Genomic DNA, 17,070 nt, shown 5'->3' with positions numbered 1-17,070 from the left:
ACAAGCAATATCTGAAATTGAGGGCATGTTTTATATTAAATTATGACACCTGAGATTCCGGGGAAGAGGTGAAATAACAAGCTGTTGAGCTTAATTTATCAGAATTAAGTAATGGATCAATATCACTCTTTGTGTTTTGCTATTATGCTTCCATTCATATGTTTTATTCTTGCTTTCTGTAAAGGTTTGGTGATATTTTTGTGAAACAAGCTCTTGGGAAGAGATGTACTATCATTTGACAATGTTCAGCATGGGCACACACCATCCAATGTTTTGGGCAAAAGACTGCATTAAAAATAAAAATATATTTAATTTCATTGTTCCCTCATTTCCCTCTGTGTATTTGTCCATCACCTTTTTAAATTGTAAGCTTTTTTTGGACAGGGCCCATTTTCTGCTGCCACATACTGTTCCCATATGCCAAAGGTGTTTTGTCAGAATTGTTTGTCTTGGTTTAACTACTGGACATCCCTGAAGAATATAGTGGCACTATTTAAATAAATGTAAATGTGTCACACTGATCAGCCACACCATTAAAACCACTGACCAGTGAAGTGAACACTGATTGATTATATCATTACAATGACACCTGTCAAGGGGTGGGATATATAGAAACATAGAATGTGATGGCAGGTAAGAACCATTCGGCCCATCTAGTCTGCCCAATTTTTTAAAATACTTCCATTAGTTCCTGGCCTTATCTTATAGTTAGTATAGCCTTATGTAAATCCCACGCATGCTTAAACTCCTTCTCTGTGTGAACCTCTACCACTTCAGCTGGAAGGCTATTCCATGCATCCACTACCCTCTCTGTAAAGTAATGCTTTCGGATATTATTTTTAAACCTTTGTCCCTCTAATTTAAGACTATATCCTCTTGTTGTGGCAGTTTTTCTTCTTTTAACCCCTTAAGGACAGAGCTTCGGAAGCTTGTCTTTCACTTAATGACAACGGCATTTTTTGCATTTTTCGCTGTTTGCGTTCAACTGCAATTTGCATTTTACTAATTTATTGCACTGACGCATACTATATACCGTTTTTTAAAGGACAGAAAGGGCTTTAATTTGATGTAACATATATATATATATATATATATATATATATACATAAATGCTTATTTATTATTAAAAAAAAATACAGAAAAATGCAAAACAAATGACATTTTTTTTTTACAGTTTTTGCAATAATAATGTGTGCACAATTAGTGCAGGTTAAGGAAAAGTAATTAAAAATAAATTAATTTAGTTGTTCTGATTTACAGAATATATAATGTGTCTGGGATTTTAAGTTTTTTTTCGTAGTTACAGGTCACAAAGCACAAGGAGTAAAATAAACTTTTAATGTGGAGCGATTTTAGAATTTGGTATGTTTGTCTTGTAAGCTTAATAGCCATAAAAGAAAACAAATTTGCCACACAAAAGTAGCCATTTTACCGCCAACCTCTGCTAAATATTCGAGTAAAATTGTGTTTTTGGGGGTTTTTGGCACACAAACTTATAACAAAGAATTTCTCATGTGTATTTTGTAAAGTTGGTGTGTGCTATTCCTGTACAAAGTTTTATTATGTGTTCAGTTACTTCTGCTGAGTACAACGGTACCCCCATTGTATGTCTTTGGCACTATTTCGTGAAGCTACAGTGCCATATAGGAGACCTGTCCTTTTCAGTATTCACAGTCGAATTTTGAGAGACGGATTTAACCCCTTAAGGACACATGACATGTGTGACATGTCAAGATTCCCTTTTATTCCCGAAGTTTGGTCCTTAAGGGGTTAATGAGCCTATGCTTCCATTTGGGGTATTATAGTAGTTTGACTGTTCAAAAAAACCCACAAAGGCCTACCATTTGTAAAAGTAGGGTTAAAAAAAAAGTCAGATCATAGTAAAATTAAATCCCTGCCAATTGATCACCAGTTAATTTTTTATTAAACTGGGTAAAGGGGGTGGGATTTTAATTTAACTTTATTTATTTTTTTTTACAGGGGGCAGGATCAGCACTGATCCGTCTCCCTGCACTTCACAGTGAACCCGGAAGTGCAGGGAGGCGGAAGGTGAGTATACTGAGCACATGTGCCCACTCTGACATGCTGTCAGAGCGGGCACATGAGCTGGGACAGCCGGATCCGGTGCTCCCAGTCTGCCTCTAATACAGAGGCAGACCGGAGCACCATTAACCCCGCGATCGCCGCAATTGCGGCGATCTGGGGTTAATTTTAACGGGTGACAGACGAGGTCCGTCACTCGTCCGTCACTCGTCGTTAAGGGTCATTAAGGGGTTAAATATAGTCTCCTCCTTTACTATGTTGATTCCCTTTATGTATGTAAATGTTTCTATCATATCCCCCTGTCTCGTCTTTCCACTAACCTTTCCTTGTACGTTTTATCCTGCAATCCATGAACCAGTTTAGTAGCCCTGCTCTAAACTCTCTCTAAAGTATCAATATCCATCTGGAGATACGGTCTCCAGTACTGTGTACAATACTCCAAGTGAGGTCTCACCAGTGTTCTGTACAATGTCATGAGCTCTTCCCTCTTTCAACTGCTATATGAGGCATCAAGCAAACTGTCAGTTCTTGAATTTCATATGTTGGAAAAATTGGCCAAAATTTGATGACTGGGTTAGAGCATCTCCAAAATGTTAAGTCTTGTGAGATGTTACCAGTATGCAGTGATTAGTACCTTCCAAAAGTGGTGCAAGTAAGGAGACCCAGTAAGGTCCCAGGGGTCATAGGTACCCAAGGCTCATGCATGAACAATAGCCCATCTGGTCCGATCACACAGAAGAGCTACTGTAGGTCAAATTGTTGAAAAATGTAATGCTGTTAATGACAGAAAGGTATCATAACACACAATGCATTGCAGTTTGCTGCATATGGGCTTTCAGCCACAGACCGGTCAGAGTGCCCATGATGATTCCTGTCCATCACTGAAAGGGCCTTCAATCAGGACATGGACCATGAAGCAATGGAAGATGGTTTTCTGTTCTGATGAATCACCTTTTCTTTTAGATCAGGTGGATGGCTGTGTGCATTTTTTACCTGGTAAAGAGATGGCTGCATGATGCAGTATGGGAGGAAGGCAGGCTGGTGGAAGCCTGCGTCCATTATGCTCTAAAGGGAAACCTTGGCTCCTGATATTCATGTGGATGTTACTTTGACATGTACATGCTACCTAGAGATTGCGGCAAACTACATACACCCCTTATGAGAATGGTGTTCCCTGACGGCAGTGTCCTCTTTTGGCAGGATAATGCACTCTGTCACACTTCAAAAATTGTTCAGGAATGGTTTGAGGAACATGACAAACAGTTCAAGGTGTTGTCTTGGCCTTTAAATTCCCCAGATCTTAATCTAATCTGATTGGAAAGTGCTGGAACATAAGGCTCCACCTCGCAACTTGCAGGACTTAAATGATCTACTGATAAGGTCTTGATGCCAGATACCACAGGACAAGTTCAGAGGTCTTGTAGAGTCCATGCCTCAATGCATCAGAGCTGTTTTCGCAGCAGAAGAGGGACTTACATGGCAGGTGATTTTAACCCTTTAAGGATCGAGGAAGTACTAGGTACGTCCGACAAAAAACAGTCCTTAACGACCGCGGACGTACCTTGTGAGGTGTGATTCAGAGATTTATGACAGATAACAGTGTAACAATGTCACTATTGATCCATTCTAAAAATAAATATTTTGAAACAGCAATGTTCTACTTGTACTTAGAGCCCTATAACTTGCCAAAAAAAAGCTAAGAACATGTTAACATTGGGTATTTCAAAACTCGGGATAAAATGTAGAAACTATTTAGCATGGGTGTTTTTGGTGGTTGTAGATGCGTAACAGATTTTGGGGATCAAAGTTAGAAAAAGTGTGTTTTTTAAATTTATTCATAATATTTTATACTTTTTTTATAGTAAATTATATGATATGATGAAAATAATAGTATCTTTAGAAAGACCATTTAATGTCGGGAAAAACAGTATATAATATGGGTGGGTACAGTAAATGAATAAGAGGAAAATTACAGCTAAACACGGTAAGAAAATTTTAAAACGGTCACTAAGGGATTAATGTTGTGGCAGATCAGAGTATCTTTAATAGTTCTATGAAGTATAGTATTGCACTTTGTACTCGAGAAATGTAAAAAAAGGAGAAATGCCAAAAATACACTGCTCCTTAGTAGGACAATGTCATTATGCTTTGTGTATTCAGCATGATAAAGGGGACAATAAGGCAAGGAAAGTCATTGTGCACTGGCATTTTAAACAGTAAATTATTAGATAGCACACAGTCCTGGTATTTAAAGACAAGAGGCTGTCAAGAAGTGGTATTTGCAAAATAGATTACGGGCTTCTACCAGCTCACATTGGGATGATGTCTTGAAAACATTATTGGTTATGTTGGCTTTAAAATTTAAAATGTGGCACAGGTCATCATGAGTTATTTATTATAGCCTAGAACTATACTTTATAAAAGTAAAGTATCAGTACTGCTACAAAGGTCTACTATCAAAGTATTAAATTCATGAATGAATGTAAAATGCCCAAACCTCTTTTTTTTAGTAAACTCTCACACTACTTAAAGGGACACTCCACAGCCCAAATACAAAGAATAAAAATAATTACTGTGTAGCGGAGAGCTGATTTCTCACAGCTTAACTCCACCAGTATATCCAAAAGATGCAGGAACAGGTAATAAATCCCAGAGAATATCCAGCACAGTCAGCAATAAAATCCAATAATATCCCATCACCTTTCCCAATCACTGGACGACACACAGTATCACGAGTAGAACTAAAGTTTAATGGAAACATTCCTGCTTTCATGAGATTCTCCCATGCAAGGGAGGGATTCACATTAATTACACATTACACCAATCATATCGACGTTACCTCCCACACATCTCCTCCCCTTAGCTTAACAGATAATACAATTATACTGTACATACTTTCCCCCACTTTCCAGATGTACCCCAAATATGTGTGATATATCTTTAAATATCCAAAAATCACCCAGATCAGACCAGGGGTTCGGGAGTTATAGGAAGGTAAAGTTTTGACCAACCGCATGGGTAAAGATGCTGAAATTAGTTCCATGAAATCTGGCCCTGCGGTCGGTCTCTATTCGTGCCCCAAAACTCCCGAAAGGCTATGCCACACATAATGGAGTCGGTAACTGGATGAATCCCCTAGTTCGTGGGATTCATCCTACCGAATGACGGGCCGTTTGTGAGTTTCTTTCGGTAGTTTCTGCCGTCCTGGAGGTCTTACCGGGGTTTGGCTAGTCGAGTGTCTGTTTTGAGTTCCAGACACTCGACGACTAAACACCGCTGTTCGTGGGTTTAAGATGGCCGCCGCCACGTGTTCGGCTGCCGAAATGGCGGCCACCCAGGGAATACAGCAGCGTGTTCGTATGAACAAAGGGAATAAGAGACGCGAACAGGGAGGTAAATTACATGAATAATGTACATCAGGGTGGTCCGGTTGTTCGGTACTTTTTTCGTATACCGAACAAAGTATGTCCATAGATGGTGCAATGTAAATGTGTGTAATCCAGGCATGAAAAACCTCTGCAGTGCCAACAAATAAAACAAGAGATGGGACAGCCAAAAAGGGGTTCCGCTACATACTGTTTAGTAGATATATCCCAATAAAATGTGTATGCATTTAATTTTGCATTTTTTCATTGGGTTTATATGTAAATACAGATTATAAAATAGTCTGTTCTTTTGTCTGCTGCTTTGAGAGCCCTCCCCTTCTAACCCTGTTGAAATGTGCATTTATTTTAAAACGGACAAAGATGTTACACTCTTCACATATTTCAGGAAGCTAGAGTGCTTTATGGGTCCTGAGTGTCCCCTAAAGCTTCTTGACAACCGAGGTATGTTAATTTTGGCCCTGGTGCGAAAATTGCGCTGCCACCCCCATGTGTCTCATTCCCTCCCTCCAACCTCTCCATGTGTCTCATTCCCCAACCCCTCCATGTGTCTCATTCCTCCCCAGTCCCTCCATGTGTCTCATTCCTTCCAGCCCCTCGATGTGTCTCATTCACCCTCAGATCCTTCATGTGTCTCATTCACCCTTAGATCATTCATGTGTCTCATTCACCCCAGCTCCTCCATATGTCTAAAATACCCTCCACACCTCTATGTGTTTAATTCCCCCCTACCCAGTTTTGTATTTTGGTTTGGTGCTGCCCTAGGCATGACTAAACCTGGGTAACCCCTAATCTAGTTTTGCCCCACCCCTACCAGTCAAGGCAGCACCTCTTCCTGATTAAGAACTCCATCCTTTTCTACTCTTTTTTAAAGCAATGCTATAGTGCCAGGAAAGGGGACTGGGATGCTGCACCAATTCCACTTCAATGAGCTGAAGTGGTCTGGGTGTCTATAGTGTCCCTTTAAGCACACACTCTGACAGGCATACATACATTCACTGGCAGATACACACGCACTAAATTACAAACACACAAACATCACTGACAGACACAAACTCGCAGATTTGACACATACACATTCTCCAACAGACACAGACTGGCAAATATGCACTGACAGTCACACACACACATTCAATGACAAACGCACAGATGTCACTGACAGACACAGACTCACTGATCTGACACTGACTCACTGATCTGACACTCATTCATTGACAGACACACACATGCACACAGACAGACACTCATTGAAAGACACACAATGATAGTCAAACACAGACTCAATGACAAACAGACTATCTTGCTGATTTGACAGACGCTCACAAACACACACTGACTGATACACTCATACACACACAGACACACTCAGATACTCATATGCACACACATATACTCACAGACACTCGCACACTGACAGATACACTCATATACACACTCAAACACACACACATGCATACACTCAGTCACACACACACTCACAGGCACACTCATACACACACAGACATACACACTCATACACTCACAGAAACACTCACTAATTATTAATATTATTATAATAAAACATTTTCACCCAGCCTTCCTACCTGTCGTTGGGGGGGTCCAGTGGGGCTGCTATGAGGTGGGCGGCTGTATTGACATCTGAGATGGCGAGGGAGCTGTGATCTCCCTGCTCTGCTCCCTCACACCTCGCGGCCCATCTACTGAAGCCAGGAGCTGGAATGTGACGGCATATTTTGGCTCCTGCGGCATCAGCAAACAGTGTGCGAGGGAGCAGAGTAGGGAGATGACAGCTCCCTCGCCGCCTGTGATTCTCAAACAGCCGTATGCCGGGGGGAGGTCCATTAAGGTGGCCCCATGACAGAGAGAACACCAGGGACACCCAAGTGGGTGTTTGGGGGCGGCATTTTTTTGCCGCCCCCTTGTTAGTGCCGCCCAAGGCAAATACCTAGTTTGCCTTGGGCTAAATACACCACTGCCCCTACCCCTCCATGCATCTCATTTCATTTAAGGTGAGTTTTAATTCCTTTTAAGGGGGCTGAGAGGGGGAGGGGGGACAATCCACCTAAATGGTTTGTTTACCACTATAGGGTCAGGAATACAGGTTTGTGTTCCTGACCCTATAGTCTTCCTTTAGGTATAAAGAATTATCAGAACATTTTCAGCACTTTTTTGATAAAATACTATTTATCTATTTTCTCTGATTTAAAATTACAAAACGCAATTCAGAGCATGCAAGACTGTTAACACAAACACTATCCAATGCCAAAAGTCTATTAACACATTTGCTGATTAATGAGGTTTTCACACTGACTCATTTTCTCTAGTACTAGTTTATAATAGACATGAAATTAGAGAGATGTGGAATAAAGCTAGTGGGGTTTGTGACAGCATTAAGTCAATTAGCAGTGTATTAGGAATGTATCCTTTGTTCTTCATTAACATGTCCAACAGTTTTCAGATGTCAGTGTTTGCACATGACAAGAGTTTCATGGTGCATAGGCCTGATTTTTAAACCTTCGGCCCATGTCACCACATTTACCATACAGTGTACTGCTTTTTGGGAACACTGAAAAAATATGACATAGTTACAGGATTTTTATTTATGCACATCCTAATCATCTAATATTCGGGACATTCTGATGTTCTCCACAAACCACCCCTGTGTTCTGTAACAGTTACACAGAATGTTGGGAGATAAGTTTATTCAAGGAATATTTTAAAAGCACAAAATGTAATAAGTGCTCTGGTAACATTGGTGCGTGCTTGTCCAAGGCCCCCTGGGACATCGGTCCACTGGTGCTCGGAGGGGATCTTCACGTAGGCCACTTCCCCTTTTTTTGGCCTTTTTCCATAGGGGATTAGACCAGATGTTCAACAAAACAATTTCCCCACCCCCTATTTCCCTCCGGGACTCGGATCGTTGTTGCTATGTTCTAGTGTTTTTCTTATCTTAACTCACTTAAGTCCTAATTTTTATCTAGGCTTTTCTTCTTGAGTTTAAATACCTACATTTAATAAACTGTGTTTGTTATCAGTTACCTACGTGTGACAGGGCAAATCTTATGCTGTATTATGATATGACACATACCTGAAACATTTGTTCACTCTTGGGCCATTCTGCATCTTACATGCCCCATGTCGACTTTGACTACCCTAACATGACTAGGCTATACTATCACATAAACCAACTAAAATTGAGTTTCGAAGCGCTAAATTAAGCTGACCTGCTTCAATTGAGTGACTAAATTTTATCTTACTGAACCACTATACGCTCTTGCATTTTCACGCTATACCTAGAATACACACACGCATCTCGATTTCTCTAGTGTTGTATCACCATATTGTTTGTTAAACGGTCGCAGATTTTGATATTTCACACTGACTTACATCTTTATACCCATACCTGTTATGTACCTGCTATGAATCTTACTATTATGTTGTGTGGCAATGTTTTACAATCCTGTCTTGTATATTATCAAACTATGCTGCAATTAAAAATAAAAAACCTGCATTGAAATGAAAAGTGAATTGCAAAATGCAGGCAAAAAATAACCAATCTGTACCTATAGTCGAATTGAAAAATGTTTCCAAATCAGCACCTTTTACCTTCAATTTTCAATTCACAAATGTCTGGCATTTAGTTAATAAACCTCATATTCATTTAAAACAACTAATAGGGAATAACTGTAAGGATTTGAAAGAGCACACGTGAAGACAACAAAGGAGAAATGCACTGGAGGTTTCATGTAACGAACATCTGTTAATAGGAGAACAAAAAACAAGTCACAAGAGATTGCGGAGAACAGACAACAACTCAATTAGCCTGCGATTTGATGGGTCCCCACTCAGTTCTCTAGCTGGTTTTAGCTCATCTTGTGTTATTACAAAAAGAACCAGGCCATTTGTATCTCAAACTGATTCCACCTAAAAGGGCAGAACCGATCCAAAATACAGGCCTGCTCTCTGCACGAGAGAACCAGCAAACCCAGACAATCGTTTCAACCTTGTTAGGCATCGTCAGTGAGGTATAGCTGATATCCCTCTACACACGATGAGCAAGGGATCCACGTCTGTATTACCCTTTAAACTTAAGGAAAGCAAAGAACAAGTCGCAAGAGAGTGCTGAAAACCTACAACAGCTCATGTGCAGAAAGAACCGGTCTACATTTTTAATCTGTACTGCCCTTTTGGCTGGGATCAGTCTGATGTGCAAATGGCCCTGGTTCTTTTTGCAATGGCACAAGATGAGCTTAAAACAGCTGGAGAACTGAGCAGGGATCCATCGAAGGGCAGGCTAATTGAGCTGTTGTCTGTTCTCAGAATTATTTTGCAACTTGTTAATTGCTCTCCCTGAACATCTATTTATACGCACTTTATTTTGCTAATTCTACCTTTAATAAACAGGAACTGGAATTAGAGATGTTTTACATCAAGCTAAATGACCAAATTTAAAGTGGATTTAATGACTGTTAATTCCTTTACCTGATAAAGATCAGTGCCAAATTACCTTCCTTGCTGCCAAAGGCCAGTTTCCTCAAAGCACACATCCCTTCTTATATACATATATGCTAATAGTTTGGGATAAGTGATTAGATGGTAGAATGGGAGTAGTTTAGGTTATGTGATGGGATTTGTGAACGCAGCTATTTTGGGAATTTGGGATATGATTGGATAATGAATCTGACTAGTTTGGTGGTTGGATGATAAGTGCGATAGCGCTGAGAAAGGGTATATGTGTGGAGGTTGCTTCTGGTGTTATGTATGGGGGAGACTGCTTGTGGAGTTGTATAGTTGTGGGAATACTTATTGTGGGGGTTGCATGTGTGGTGATGGCTATTTATGGTGTTGGATGTGTAAGGGTAGGCTACTTGGTGAGATGCTTTTTTCCATATATAGATCATGTGGAGTTTTGTGTTTTAAGGATTATACATGCAGGTTTGAGTATCTTGGGGGTGGGTTTCTTTATGATGTACTGTGTGTGCATGTAAATAAGGCCTGTATGTGTATAGGGGTAGTGTGTGTTGGGGGGGGGGGGGGGGGTTTGGAAGGGGATAATGGCTCTGGTGTGTGTTTGGAAACGGATAATGGCTGTGGTGTGTGTTTTGGGAGGAGGAAGTTGAGGCTATAATGTGTGTTTAGGGGTGAAATTGGGGCTGTAGTTTGTTGTGGGATACGGGTTGTAGTGTGTGGGGTGAATTGGGGATGAACTGTAGTGTTTGGCTGCAGTGTTTGTTTCTGGGTGTTCAGATCTGTTATGTGTGTTATGGGGCAGGTGCTGTTATGTATATGATGGGAAGGCAGGGGTTGTTTTGTATGTGTTGATAGACCCTGTAGGGTCGAAAGGTTGCTGCTTTTGCCCCAATAATGCTGTAATTTTTTTTTAATCCCTAAATTGCCTGAACTGTAATTTATTCTGCATATTTTTGAAGGGGAGATAGGGACTGTTGTGCATGTTGGGAGGTTGGGAGGGACACAGAGAATGTTTTGTGTGTTGTTCAGGGGAGACAAGGGCTGTTGTGTGTATTGAGGGAGACAGGGGTTATTGTGTGTATGATTATTGAGGGGGATATATGGGCTGAAGTGATAAATTACAAACTCCTTGCCCAATACAGCAAATGCTCCTACTACAAATTAAATGTGACCAAAACACAAGCCATAGGCATCCACATCCCAAAATACGACATGACCGCCCTGACACAAAACTTCACATATGACTGGCGAAGAGACCACATCAAATTCTTAGGAGTAAACATAACGTCCACGATCAACACTCTACACAAGGCCAACTACGCAAAACTCCTCAATGAACTAAAAAACATAACTCAAGAATGGAGGGGGGAATTTATCTCCTGGTCTGGCAGAATAGCAACAGTCAAGATGGTACTCTTGCCGAAAATCCAATACCTCTTTCGAACACTCCCAATACATCTACCGGCAAAATACCTCAAGGACGTACAACACATCCTAAACTCTTTTATATGGGGGAACATCAAACCCAGAGTCGCAAGAGCCACAATGTTCAAAGTGTTCCACCAAGACGGTATGGGACTGCCTGACGTGACAGGCTACTACCAGGCGACCCTTATTGCTCCCTTACTCTCAGCATTTCACCACAAGAAACTGCTGACATGCATGGAGATCGAAATAAGTTTCACTGAAGGGATCCCCCCGACACACCTGGCATGGTTACCCAAAGACAGGCAGCCTACGTGCCTAAATATGCTACCCACCACGCGACATACGTTACCCTATGGGCCAGCCATCAAGCCAACCAAGGCTTGACGTAGCACATCCCCCCAGCCCTACCAATAGCTGCGGGCCCCTCATAATTCCTGGATTTACTTATTGAATCTGGAACAGACACGGGGCACACTCCCTGTCCCAACTTCTACACAACTCCAACCTCAAACCGTTCCCAGACCTACAAACAGAGTTCAATCTGCCTACTACAGCTCACTTCTCCTACATACAACTTCAATCCTGGATAAAATAGACGAAAAAGGAGACGGATTACAAAATACCGAAACCACACCTGTCGGACATGGAGAAGATCTGTCTGCAGCTCAAGCCGCCAAAGAAACTCATCTCCGTAATCTATACCTCCGAACACTCTACACAGAACATCAAATATTTTCCATTCACGAAAGCATGGGAAAAAGATCTTGCACACATATTAACAGACTCCCAATGGAGGGAAATATTCAAGGCCCAAAAACCCATGACACTATGCGCATCCCATGTCGAACTATTGCGCAAGATTCTGTACTGGTGGTACCTGGTCCCTGCACACCTCAAAAAAGCTTCCCCAGCATATCAGACATCTGCTGGAGATGCCACACAGACAAAGGAACAATGCTGCATACATGGTGGCACTGCTCTTGACTCAATACATACTGGCAGGATGTGGCAACCTTTGCAAAGCAATGCACCGAAATACAACTCCCACTCCAGCCAGAGACATTCCTGCTTCTACTCCTGCCAAAAGGCCTGAACAAGATGCAACGATACCTCTTCTACCACATACTCATAGCAGCCCTCACGGTAATCATCAGACAATGGAAAAACACAAACCCTCCCACCATTGCACAATGCATACAAACAGTAGAGACCAACAGCCTATATGAAAAAATGGCCAGAAGAACGGAGCCTAACGCAGAACCCTGTTGTGAAGCGTGGAACACCTGGAAATACAAACACACTGTACTAAACATCCCTTGAAAATGCAAGAGATATAGCCAAAACAAGGTCCAAAATCCTTGTAAACCACAACACCTCCCTTCCTCCCCCCTCCCCCCATCCTGCTACTGAAACAAGACACCATCAGTAAAGTGGAGAACAACACCCCCCCCCCCTCCATTGAAACACTCCACTTGCAACTCAAGAATCCAGTTAACACCACCCCAGCATACCTGTTATCTCTCACACTATGACACACTGCTCACGACCAGCGCAAACTGCGCCCACACAAAACCTACCTCACATGCTGGTTATACGATACACTGGAACAGGAAAACTGTATATTTCTATACCCCTTATATGTAAATCTGACATCAATCTGACAAACCTGAGGTATAACACATGTCTATAGCATGTTCTGGATCAATATGTACAAAAACACTTTTTTCACCCTATAACCCGCCCTTTCTCTTCTATACTCTGAGAAAAACAATAAAAATGGTCAAATTCAAAAAAATACTTTAATTTATACAAAGAAAAAAATGGTTTTATATACATTCTGCTAGTCTCCAATCATTTGTTATATTATTTGAATAGTAAAAGTGAAAATGGATAACAAACCTATTTTTCAATGTGTGCACTTACCGTCCATATCGAGGCGTTGCATGATGATAGCCAACTCAACTTCACTGGGCATGTAACCCAATGAACGCATAGCCATGCCCAGCTCTTGTTTTGAAATAAATCCATTACCATCTCGGTCCAAAACTCGAAAAGCTTCACGGATTTCTGTTATAAGAGAAATTGACATGGCTGTGACTAAATTTCTATAGGCCTATGAACGTGATGACGTGATGGTTTGGGGCGATTTGTGAGGATTAATTTAATGTATTGCAAGACAGAACCATGACGGTCCAGAATAACAGTCAGCCAAGTGCCCAACTATAGTAAAGGTATACAACCCTAGAATAAGCAACTGATATGCAGGCCTTTGTAGTAACGCGCAGAAACCAGTAGTCAGTATATGAACAACCAATACACAATAACAGTTCGACAAATTTGACAAAACAGGAAAGTTAGAAAAAGTGAGAAAGACAGGGAAAAGGAGGAGAAATAAATGATTGTTAATATTTTTCATTATAATTACAATTTTTTGGCACACTGGTTTGCTTATTAATCTACTAATTGGAGGGTTAATTACCCACACACAAAATAGCTCCATTGTCTAACTCATGTCTGGCTCCATGTGTGCAATGTCTGGTCCATTTCGCATAACAAGTGTTTAATGTAACTAATGTTTGTTTTCAGGTGGTTGTTTCAGTTGATGACATGCTATCTACTTGTCTATTAATAATCCCTCTATTGGAAAATCCCAGCCACAAGAACACTACAATGGCATTACTTGTTTCCGAAGGACATGTAAGGACTAAGAGAAACCTTTTGAAGCCAACTCTTATAGAAATGGATTTTAAGTGAACATATGGAATTTATAATTTGTTCAAGAGAAGGGATTGTGACACATATCCACATAGTTATGTAATGCTAAAATGCAAACCAGAGTAACCCAACTGATATTGGATAGGTCTGATAAGTGGCAGTAGAAGGGTTAATAGGTAAAATGTATCATCATCCATATAATGTTCACTTAATATAATGTTCACTTGCTGCTTGCTCCCACTCAAGGTTATCAGAAGTTATTCCTCTTCCCTCCCCCCCACTTAACCTCCTTGCAAGAAGGTGCTATGTAATATAGTGTAAGAAAAGGTAGAAAGGGGAGAGTAACATTTCTTTGTTTGTAACTGATCTCAAATCTCAAACTCTCTGTCTCTTAGAATTAGTTTTGACTCCTCTCTCTCTACTGCAATAAAGATAATTCTATACTGCCACTACTCCAGTCTCTGTTTGGTTAATCTTGTGCTTTTTTTTTAGAGTGTATTGACTATTAAGTATGTACACTATGTTCTCCTGCAAAGAAAAAAAATGTTTTCATTGTTATTACCACGAAAAAGAAAGCAGTATTGTAGTAAATATGTATCAAAACAGCTGAAGACACCTTTCGTTGACGGATGCTCCTAGCGCTTCCTGAGGACTCCAAGCACAGCAGCAGACACCACAACCACCACAGCTTAACTGGAATCTCGCTGTCTTCCTTCCACCCTGGATCAGCTTCTGTCCTCCAGGACCGTGTGGGAAAGGCCTCTTCCTTCCACCTTGTATGAACCTCCAGCATCCAGGACTGTGTGGGGAAGCCCTCTCCTTCAAGAAGAGCATAACAGGAACAGCTCTTAAAAGAGCTAAGTGATTCAAGCTCAGGGGAGTATGCAGAGCATAGCAATCCCCAGTGTGATTATAACAGCTCCCTCCATTAACGAGACAAGGCTACATTTTGAGGGATCAAGAAGAACCGTCTAAAACGTTATTTTACTTGGGACCAGCCCATATGGTCATTACCTTAACATTGCTGTGAAAACTCAATAAAATTACAAACAGTCAAATCATAGCAGGCAACATACAGTGACTTATTATAACACAATGGCATATTTTTAAAGGGGTGGGGGAGACAATATTTAACAGAAAATATCTCACGTGCCTGCAGAATTAGCAATATGCAAATCTACCAGACTATGCAAATGAGCCAGTCTTGCTATTCAGGTAGTGCATATTGCTGTTGCTACCAACAGAGGGCACTAGACAAGCTCCATAGCCAAATCCACCTAGTTGGTAGCAAACCTCAGCAGTACAGGAGAGCAGGCGATACATTTCATAGTACACACACACACACTATAAACAATTACATTACACACACCCTGCACCTATAATGGGTACAGGGTGACTAAAACATAAGAGAAATAAAGCAACCTACATAAATAGTCTGTCTGAAGGTAGAATAGGGGCTTTAAAGCCAAATACATCAAAGAGTCATAGTCACAGGGGATGAGGCTGGCAAGCAGGCCTCTCCAGGACCAAGTGGCGAAGGGCATTTCGTCACAGCAAGCTTTGGCACTCCAGATGTTGTGGACTTGACGCAGCAGGTATCAGTTGATCTGCATGCTAAACACTTGGAGGAATCCCACTTTAGCAACAGCCTAAACTACTACAACTGCCTTAATCATATTACTTATGGTTTTGCATGTGTACCTCTCTCTCTCTATCTCTGAGTATGCCGGTACTATAGTTGTATGTGCCTTAACAGCTTACTAGATCTCATCTTGAGAGATCAGAGGCCACCTGAGGTGGTATTATTATTATTTTTATTATCGCCATTTATATAGCGACAACAGATTCCGTAGCGCTTTAATATATTATGAGAGGGGGGGATGTAACTATAAATAGGACAATTACAAGAAAACTTACAGGAACGACAGGTTGAAGAGGACCCTGCCCAAACGAGCTTACAGTCTATAGATATTCTGTTTTATTCTTGCTTGCCTGGTGTTTCTCTTTTTCTGGTTTTTGAAGTTCATATAACCTATTTAGACAGAATTGTTAAATACTGTTGGAAAACCTTTCCAAATGATTTGCCTAAAGAAGTCCACCTTAAAGTCCATGGGATTTTTTGTAAATACATAATTTGGAAAGTTTCTCTAACAGTGTTGAATCATTTGGGAATCTTATTAAATCGACACCTATGTCAGAACACACATTGAGAAATCAGGATAACGAACCTAATCCCAATTTTATCACATGACAGGAGGCTTCATATTTTGCATAACTTTCTTTACTTTATGCCTCCAGCAGCACAAGTCAATCAGAAGACTTTAAACCAATCAGTAACAGGCATCACATCCATATATAAAGCCCTGACAGTCACATGATTTCCTCTTTCTTTGCTGCTTCCAGCCAAGGCACAGGTCAGAGTATTATGTTCTCAACTGCTTTCTGTCTATAGTGCTATTTTAACTTGTATTTGTACCTTTAAGTTACACTGTACACTGTGTCTTTAACCCCTTGTCTGGGGCTTGAATCTGTCCCTCTATTCTCCCTTCTTCCCCTCAATCTACCCTTCTCCCTGGACAGTCTGTTTTTCCTCCACACTGCCCTGGGTTTTTCCCTTCAGGGCTCTGTTTCTGTCAGCCTGTTTGCCTGAGGACCCTTGCGATTCGCGGCATTTTACCGCGATCACGCGGGACCAACAGGTTTGATTAAGGGTCCAGGGTGCTGGGGGGTGGGGGGGGGGGTGCCGTTGGGCCGCGATCACGGACCGAGCGGCAACATTTGCGCGTGAACGGCGGCCATCTTGGATCTTGCGATACCGCGAGACCCTCGGCGGCCATCTTAATTTCGCCAGTTCGTGATTCACACGAACTGGCACTAGTTTTTTAAAGGTAAAAGTGTAAAATTATTGATATTGCCTTGAAATAAAGGTTTTGCCACATAATATAAATTGTAAAACTAAGCACACTTCTCACTGCAGTTAACCCCTGCAACTCTGTGCTAAAGGGCCACTGCAGGTAACTTACCATTAGGA

The 17,070-nt window shown here is 41.2% G+C and overlaps 1 protein-coding gene across 1 annotated transcript in view; it reads right to left on the bottom strand.

Moving 5' to 3' along the window:
* Positions 1-17,070, bottom strand: part of CALN1 (calneuron 1) — a 566,516-nt gene that overhangs the window by 366,600 nt on the left and 182,846 nt on the right. Inside the window, exon 3 of the mRNA XM_063457364.1 lies at positions 13,248-13,391. Coding sequence (XP_063313434.1) covers positions 13,248-13,391 — 144 coding nt within the window. The remainder of the gene's footprint in view (positions 1-13,247; positions 13,392-17,070) is intronic.

The sequence above is a fragment of the Pelobates fuscus genome, chromosome 1 (genome assembly GCF_036172605.1).
Source record: "Pelobates fuscus isolate aPelFus1 chromosome 1, aPelFus1.pri, whole genome shotgun sequence".
Classification (NCBI taxonomy): Eukaryota; Metazoa; Chordata; class Amphibia; order Anura; family Pelobatidae; genus Pelobates; species Pelobates fuscus.
The sequence above is the reverse complement of the archived record's forward strand: the minus strand, read 5'-3'. Positions and strand labels throughout refer to the sequence as shown.